The sequence below is a fragment of the Orcinus orca genome, chromosome 3 (genome assembly GCF_937001465.1).
Source record: "Orcinus orca chromosome 3, mOrcOrc1.1, whole genome shotgun sequence".
Taxonomy (NCBI): Eukaryota; Metazoa; Chordata; class Mammalia; order Artiodactyla; family Delphinidae; genus Orcinus; species Orcinus orca.
Window position 1 is genome coordinate 98,296,494 of NC_064561.1, and position 9,203 is coordinate 98,305,696.

Here is a 9,203-nt window from a genome sequence, read left to right on the forward strand (position 1 = left end):
AACAAAATGACTACAGTTAGAAGTAGCTAATGAAACTAAATCCAAAGTTATGACAAGGGAGACTCATTCTCACTTGAAGCTGTGTCACTTAGAGAATTAAAGCCATTCAAGGTGAGGTGAAGGTGGCACCTTTAGATAATTCCAATCAGGGCCAGAAATTAGCATTTCTAACTATTTCAGAAAAGTCCACAGAAGTGTTTCAAAGCCTTTTATGCAAAAGAATGTCTGTCTATCTTTCTGCATCAGTGAGCAGTAGTGCCCATCAGAATTTCCTAATAACACAAAGACAAAGGCAAGTCCATACACTTGACCAGATGTCAAAGGAATGGGAGGTGGACTATTAGGTCACCCTTAGAGCTTCTGCTGGCTTTTTACCATATGCTGTTCACCAGTGTGAGTCAGGCGGACTTTTGTGAGAGAATAGTGTTTGGTGGCCAGGACCTCTTATGGGCGTTTCTTGCTACGTGGAATACACAACAGATAAGGGAATAGGGGAGGTAATACAGGGAAGCTACTCTTTCCAGCTCAGAAGGAGTTGATGAAGCCCATATATGCATTCAAGAAGCCCATGGGATCCTCTATATCTGTGGACAGTGGCTAATGTGGTCATCCAGAATCGACGCTGTGGAACACGGGAGCATGTTCCTGTACAGCTCCAAAAACTCTGGATAGGGATTCACTGGATCCAGTGGCCCACAGATAAAATGAATGGGAATAGATACAGAGGCAAGAGCTCCCACACAGTGTCTTTTAAACTTCTTCCTTTGATTGATGTACTGCAAGAGACTGTCGATAACCAAGTTCCCGTCATTGTTGTGTATCCCTGCCCACATGCCCCACAGTTCACTCTCAGAGGGTTGGGTGTATGGCCCAAAGACCGGGGTGAGACCTCGAGAGAATACGAAGAAGTTCATCAGTCGCGTGAGGATGGGTGACAGCCTGCCTCCATCTTTGAGAAGCTTTTGGAGAAGGAGAGGACGGTGAATCTCAAGAAATATACCTCCATTCGACAGACAGAGACTCTTGATGGTAAGCCGACCAGGTCGATTCTGCTTGAACCTATAGAGAAGCTCCTGAGCAACGATATCCCCATAGTCGTGAGACAACAGGTTGATCCTATGGTTCGGGAGCCCCAGATGCCGCCAAAGAACCTCCACGATGCTGGCCTGCTTGAATATGGAATAGTGATGTGGTCTCGGTTTGTCACTGAAGCCAAAGCCTAGGAAATCAAGGGCAATCACTCGATGAAACCTGAGGGTCAGACCTTCCCAAATCTTGTACCAGTCATAGCTGGACGTTGGAAAGCCGTGTAAAAGCACAACTATCTCTGGACTTCCAACCACACCCACAGAGTCTTGGTAGAAGATACGCAGTCCCTTGTAGGTAAAAAATTTGCCTGATGACTTCCATGAGTGAAGAGCAGGGGAGAGCTGGCGGGGCGGGATGTGCAGATAGGCCGCAAGCAGGGGCACAGCCAACAGCCCCACATGGACCCACCACTCCCTCATCCTGATTCAGGTAAGACCTGGGCTACAAGACTCCATGTTTGGGGCCAAACTGCTTTTGAGTCTCTTTTTTTCCAAGAAATGTTTTCACTTTATTGTCTAATTTACTAGCATAAAGTTGCTTACAATATTCCATTATATGAACATTTTGTAGTAATAGCCACTAATTCAATTCTGCTATTGCTAATTTTATTTTTTCTTCATTAATCTTCACATATGGTTTCTGTTTTATTAGTCTTTTAAAGAACCAACTTTTGGATCTGCTAATTTTCTCCACGTTTGTCAGTCATGGATTTCTGTTCTTTATTGCTTCCTTTTCTCTACTTGCTTTGGGTATAATCTGATGTTTTTTTAACCTTCTTAAGGTGGTAAGTTAGATGATTCACTTTATAACTTTCTTCTTTTCTGATATTGGCATTTAAAGTTATAAATGTCCCTTTGAGAACTGCTTAACTGTATCTCATAAATTTTGATGTTTTACTTTCATTATTATTCAATTAAAATTTCCTTCTGATTTTTGCCACTGTTTATTTAGAAATGTATTGTTTAATTTCCTAATATTTGAGAATTTTCTAGATATCATTTCTATTAATTTCTAATTAAATTCTTTGTGGTCAGAGAACATACTCCATAGGATTTCAGTCTTTTGAAGTCTATTGAGATTTATTGTCTATCTAGGTACATGTTTTACCTTGGTGAGTGTTCTACTGGCATTTGACAAAAATTTGTTTTTTTGCAGTCTTATGTTAATGTCAATTAGCTGATAATGGTTGATGCTTTTCCCATCTTCTGTATTTGTACTGTTTTTGTATATTTGTTCTATTAGTAAATATGAAAGATGTGTTTAACATTCCAACTATGATTGTAGACTTATCTGTTTCTCTCCTTAGTTCCATCAGTTTTGTTTCATACTTTTCAATGATTTCTCATTAGGTGCATATTTAAGCTTGTTTTGTATTCTGCTGGTTGACCTGTTATTACTATACAACATATCACTTTATTTCTTGTAATATCTGTTGTCTTGAATTATACCTTGTCTCATAGTAATACAGCCATAACAGTCTTTTTAATGTTTATTGCTGAATGGTATATATCTTCCATCTTTTTACTTTCAATCTCTGTGCCTTTTTTTAACGTATGCATCTTGTAGAGAGCATATGGTTGGAATTTGCTTTCTGAAAGCATACAATGTCTGCCTTTTAATTTGAGTACTTAGTCCATTTACTTTTAATATAATTATTGGTATGGTTGGGTTAAAGTCTATTATTTTAACCCATGTATTCTTTGTATCATTTGTTTTTTGTTCCTCTGTTCCTTTTTTTGATGTCTACTTTTGGTTTAATTGAATATTTCTAGTGTTTCATTTATTTTCTCTCATGCTTTTTAGCTGTACCTTTTTATATTATTATTTTAGTGGTTTCTCTACTAAATAAAATAATATCTAACTAGAGTCTATTTAGAATATTTTATCATTGCACAATTTGCACATCACACATCACAGATGTAAGAATCTTACAGCAGTATACTCACAGCCTTCTTTTGTTCTAATTTGTCAAATATTTTCATTTTACATTGGTTATAAAGCACCTTACAATTATATTATTTTTGCTTTAATTTTCACTTGTTTTTAAAGAGAAATTCATAGACTAAAAAGAATTTATTTGCTCATATATTTAGCATGTCTTTGGCTCCAGTATTTTCTGATAAGAAGTCAGTTTTATGCATATTCGTGGTCCTCTACATGCACTGTGTTGATTTTCTTTGCCTGCTTTCATTTCTTTGCCTGCCTTCTTTATGTCTGATTTACGGCAATTTTACTATCATGTGTCTAGGCATAGTTTTCTTTGAATTTATTCTGGTTTAATGATCTGCTTAGATCTGTAATTTTACTTTTTTAGTTTTTTCATCAAATTGAGACAACTTCAACCATTATATCTTCATATATTTATTTCATGCCTTTTTACCTCTCTTGTCTCTTTTGGGGACCCTATTTGCAGATGTTTGACTGCTTGATATTTCCCTACACGTCACTGAAGAACTGATCATTTTTCTTCTTTTTCTATGTATTATTCAGATTGTATGATTTCAATGAAAGCATTTTGAAGCTTTCTGCCCCTTTCTGCCATCTCCAATCTGACATCAAGATTATCAAAGTGAAAATTTTCATTTTAGATATTCTAATTTTTTATTCTAGATTTTAATTTGGTTCTTTTTTGTACTTTCCTTGCGTATCTGAGATTTCCTATCTCTTTACTCATTAAGGCCACGTTTTCCTTTAAGTTTTTAACATCTTTATAGTAAGTAAAGTCACTATCTTTTAATTTTAATATTTGGATCATCCTGTAGTCTTTTTCTATTCACTGCTTTATTTCTTTATGATGGGTCATATTTTTCTGCTTTTCAACATGCTTACTAATTTTTGTATTGTTTTTGGAAGTTTGCAGGTGATATAAATAGTATAGATTATGTAGTCATTTTTTAAATAATGTTGAGTTTTGTTATGGCAGTTTGACAATTTACCAGGGGGCTCCTAGATCCTATCAAGGCTTGGCTTAGGCTTTGTTATGGTATGGTCCTTATTACTCTTAAGATATTAATTTTCTAGGGTTTTAGCTGAATGCCCAGGGTGCTGATGAGCTCTTTCAACTCTGGCTGGGTTAGAACTTAAGACTTCCACACTGTGTAACCTCCATTATCTTTGTTTCACTCCCAATCCTTGTAAGCACCACTCTCTGCCAGACCTCTGAGTCCTACTCTCTAAAATCTAAAGTGAAGCCCTTGATCCAAGGGCCTTACAGAGATTATTGAGACCACTCTTTTCCCAAGCAACCTTCTAACACTTTGCCCTGCAAATTCCAGCTTCTTTCTGCAGCGCTAAATTCTGGAATTTGCCTCCTCAGCCAAGTGGGACTGCCCTGTTTCTGTTGGTCTTCAATTCCTTATTCTGGTTTAGGGAATTTGTCCCTAGACAAAAGCCTAAGTGATCAAGCAACTCACCTCTTGTGTTACCCTTCTCTGTGCTGCCTACTGTCAAACGCCAAAAAACAGTCACTTCATGTATTTTGTTCAGTTTTATAGTTACTTAACATGTTTGGACAGGTCTGGAACAAGTTAATCTTTCATATTTGGAAGTAAAAGTCCCACAGTTATCTCTTAAAGAGGAGAATAACTTCTGGAAGGTGGTAATTCCAATCTTGTACAAGGGGATGCACTGATATTATATTTATTGCTGGTAAGCACTGCAGTACCTGAGACAACAAAGCAATGACACCTCACTGTCCTGAAATAAAGGTACAGGTAGAGGAAGAAAAACCTCTAGTTTGGTACTATGACATATATTCTCAAAAGTGGTCCCTGACTTTGATATCTATTGTCTCAGTTTTTTGGTTAGAGCATCTAAATACAAAATGCAGACAATGAGGAGGTAAATCCAGAATGCCTATTTGGTAGGTTAGTAAATATCTGTAATTAATTTTTCCTTCATATTAAAAAAATTAAAGGCAAAACTTGAAATGGTATAATTCAACATTATATGTTTCAACATATAATAGGAGATATAAAATGTCTAATGTCGTGTGATATTAACACTTGCCCATTTTATTTGATTTTAAAGCTTATCACCTTTTACATTATGAATAATAGTTGAAAGGATGTGGTTAAGCTAATAATATGAGAATTTAAATTTGGGCTTTCTTTCTTTTATTAGTTTCTAGTTTTTAAATTTATTTTTACCTAACTGGAGATTTTCCACATGAAATATATTTCGTAGTAGTTTTTATATAGTCAACAGAGTGAAAAAGACATGTGTTAAACATAGAATTTTACATGGCAAAGTATTTGGCATGGATCAGATTACAGTGGCCATTTTTGAACATAAGAAAACCCATGTTTCCTCATTTGATTTTAAGTGAAGACTGAAGCACCTGGGTCCCATCCTTTTTCATTCACCCTACAGACCCAAGAACACTTTTTTAGCTGTCACTCTTAGCATTTCGTTGGTTTTTTTTGTTTTTTAATTTTATTTTTTAACTTACTCCATTCCTTCAAAATGTTTCTACACATTTTCTTCTTATTAATTGTACTATGTGTATATTGGAGACTGAGAATTCTCTTATCTTCTTGCCTAGTATTAAACAACAAAAAAGTTTTGCCTTTAAGATTAAATTTTCTTAACTGACATCCCACTTGAAAAATAATTTCCTCTCTATTTATGTGTCCTGTGAAATTATCTGCTAATCCAATTCCTCCCCCATCTTGAGACTATGTTTCCAAAAATTCCTACTGTTGGAGATCTAGTAGAAGTTCTCTGTGCTTTGTGTGATAGTAAAACTTTGAGACTTGTGTAGTCTGAGGAAACCATAAAAGCTCATAGTAACAGTTTTTACTTTCACCAAAGTAAAGCAATGAAAATGTCCTGTTTCACTGTATTTTACTTAGTAATAAAGTGCCATGTACTACTAATATATATAAATCACTTGTTCGCTAAAAACAATGGATGTCCCTCCTTCTCATCCTTAACCCAATCATCTGTGATTGTGTACATTTATTCCAGTTAATGTGTGCACTAAGGAGTGTTTCTTTCTGTTTGATACTCCATACAAATGGCTGACTTCTTTACAACTTTATAACTCAGGCTGGTTGACTCCCTCTGTTCAAGTCCTCTGTGGTCCTAGTGAGCCAGAGTGACTCTTTATTGTCACATGAAAAAGCATTTTCATGTATTAACATGATCTTCCACTCATTTTCACATCCTATTTTCTGTTCCACCCTGAGTGCCTTCTCTTTTAAATTCTCTCCAGAAAAAAAAATACTTATGATTCACACATACATGATTTTCATGTAAGGATAATACGAGCTTCAGAAGGATTTGATATACTTATTTATTCCCTTTGTTTAAAGAGCTTAGAAAAACATTATGTTTTGGAATAACTCTTCAAATTTATTATTACATTGAGCATATGATAGATGATCAATGAGTTCTTGTTTTATGAGTAAGTTAAAGTTTTAGCAACCCATTCACACTGTCCATGCACTTCCAATTCAACATTTGATTTCCTTCCAGTTGTGTTTTAGTAACTGCAATTATGTTCCCTAGTTCATATGCAAATCATGGCTTTTCTGGAGACTTTTCATGTGTAGAATTTGTTCTTGCAATTTAGAAAACTTTAGATATTAAAAATTGATAAAAAAATGCAAGCAGCCAAGTAAAGTGGCAAAAGTAAATTAAACATTGCAATGGAGACTTCTACAAATTAATTTTTCAGAATTTATGGTTATTAATCTTGTGAAACAGAAGTTGTTTAATGATATATTCTTAGACCTGGAGGACTCCCAAAATTTAGAAGCAAGTTAAATAATTTCCCTACCTTAAACTAGTCCTAACAAAAGACTAAGAAAAAAATTTTAGATCAGCTATTTGTACAGTCCTTATAGAAAATGTACCATCTGGTTAGGAAACATGGGCTGAACTTACTAGGAAGTCTACTGAACCTCCAAAACTGAGTACCAATATCTAGTATATGGTGGCTTTATCAAAGTGCAGCTACCCTGTGAAGCTAGCTTAAAATAACCTGGGAACTCTTCAAATCACTTTAAAGATGTTATCTTCATAACATTTTAGCTACTGGTAATCCTAATGGGTAGGTTTGTCAGTGAGAGGTTGACAATGGTCATTACTACAAAATTACTTAATTGAAATGATGCTGAATGGTTTTATGGGAGCTGATGTGTTCTCAGCTCCAAACTCACATATTTAACGGCCTACTCCACATGTATATCTAGCTTTCCACATTCAAAACTCTACAAGTACAAAACTGAACTCATAGTATTTTCCTTGTCCCAAATCTGCACCTCCTGTGGTCTTCTCCACTTGTTTCTGTTCTCAAACATCAACATCATCCACAACTCTTTTCTTTCCCTACATCCCAAGTCCAAACAAACTGCAAAGCCTCTTGACCCTATCTATCTTCTATATGTCTAGGATCTGGTGTCTCCACTGCTACCACCATGATCTATGTTACATCACTGTTGCCTAGGTTACTGAAATAATCTCCTATTTATTAAATAGTTACTTATGGCTACTATCATCTATGCACTGTGCTTGGAACTTTACCTGCATGACTTTGACTAGTCTTCATAATTGCATTAAAAGATGATTACTAGCCCTCTTTTATATATTAGGGAGCTGATACTTTAAAAAAATATTTTCCCTAAGACCACACAACTTGTGTAAGTCACAGAGCTAGTATTTCAACCCAATTTATTTAATTCCAAACCTAGATTTACAACACCTCTATGATGTTTAATCTTTGTGGCAATCTTCGTTTTAGTAACTACAAAACTAAAGCAAAGTTAAGATAAAAACTATAGGATGAGAATCTTTTTATAATACTTATGAGATCTAGAAGGTAAACAAAAAAACCCCCTAAAACTCTAAAGTAATTCTGATACAGTTAAAATGGCAATTTGGGGTAGAATCATTAGGGTAATTATTCTACTTCTTTAATTCTGACTGTGCACATGGCAGGAACAGTGAGAGGTCTGTGATTTTACCCTACTTGCAAGCTAAAATGTTTGCCTACCAGAGTTTCACAGAGGCTTGCAGAAGACATGAGAATCCTCAGTCAGGAGTTATAGTAAATCATTTATCCTTTAGGCCCAGCCTGGGAGAAATCTTTCTCATATTAGTATACTAGGATATTTTAATAGCACATAAATGTCTGTGGTTTAAATGCAATAAGGGCCCTAACTTCAGACTATATTTCAAAGCTACAGTAATCAAAATAGTATTCCTTACTAATAGTACAAAAACAGACACATAGATCAACGGAACAGAATAGAGAAATAAGCCCATGCACTTATGGTCAATTAATCTATGACAAAGGAGGCAAGAATATATAATGGAGACAAGACAGTCTCTTCAACAAGTAACTGGTGCTGAGAAAACTAGATAGATATACTGGATAGAATAAAATTAGAACACTTTCTTACACCATATACAAAAATAAATTCAAAATAGATTAAAGACCTAAATGTAAGACCAGAAACCATAAAACTCCTCCTGGAAGAAAATACAGGCAGAGAACTCTTTGACATAAATCGTAGCAATATTTTTGGATCTGTCACCTAAGGCAATGGAAATGAAAGCAAAAATAAACAAATGGGACGTAAAATTAAACTTAAAAGCTTTTGCACAGCAAGGAAACCACTGACAAAATGAAAAGTAAACCTACTGAATGTGAGAAAATATTTGCAAATGATATGACTGACAAGGGGTTAATACCCAAAAATATACAAACAGCTCATACAACTCAGTATCAAAAACACCCAAAGAACCCAATTTTAAAAATGGGCAGAAGATCTAAATAGACATTTTTCCAAAGAAGACATAAATAGCCAACAAGCACTTAATAAGATGCTCAACATGGATAAACATCATAGAAATGCAAGTCAAAACCACAATGAGATATCACCTCACACCTGTCAGAATAGCTATCATCAAAAAGACCACAAATAACCATTGTTGGTGAGGATGTAGAGAAAAGGGAACTGTTATGCACTGCTGGTGGGAATGTAAATTGGTGCAGCCACTATGGGAAACAGTATGGAGGTTCCTTTAAAAAGCTAGAACTACCATATGATACAGCAATTCCACTCTGTGATACGTGTCCAAAGAAAACAAAAACACCAAATCAAAAA

General features: G+C 35.2%; 1 protein-coding gene across 1 annotated transcript; it reads right to left on the reverse strand.

Annotated features, from left to right (window-relative positions):
* Nucleotides 1–410: 410 nt before the first annotated feature.
* On the reverse strand, nt 411–1,543 carry LOC101270516 (mesoderm-specific transcript homolog protein-like). The gene has a single exon (XM_049707510.1). It carries the CDS (start codon nt 1,506–1,508, stop codon nt 579–581), a length of 930 nt encoding a protein of 309 aa, XP_049563467.1. The 5' UTR covers nt 1,509–1,543; the 3' UTR covers nt 411–578.
* Nucleotides 1,544–9,203: the final 7,660 nt, after the last annotated feature.

Coding starts and splice junctions, on each gene's coding strand:
- LOC101270516 (XM_049707510.1), bottom strand. CDS start 1,508: ATGAGGGAGTGGTGGGTCCATGTGGGGCTGTTGGCTGTGCCCCTGCTT.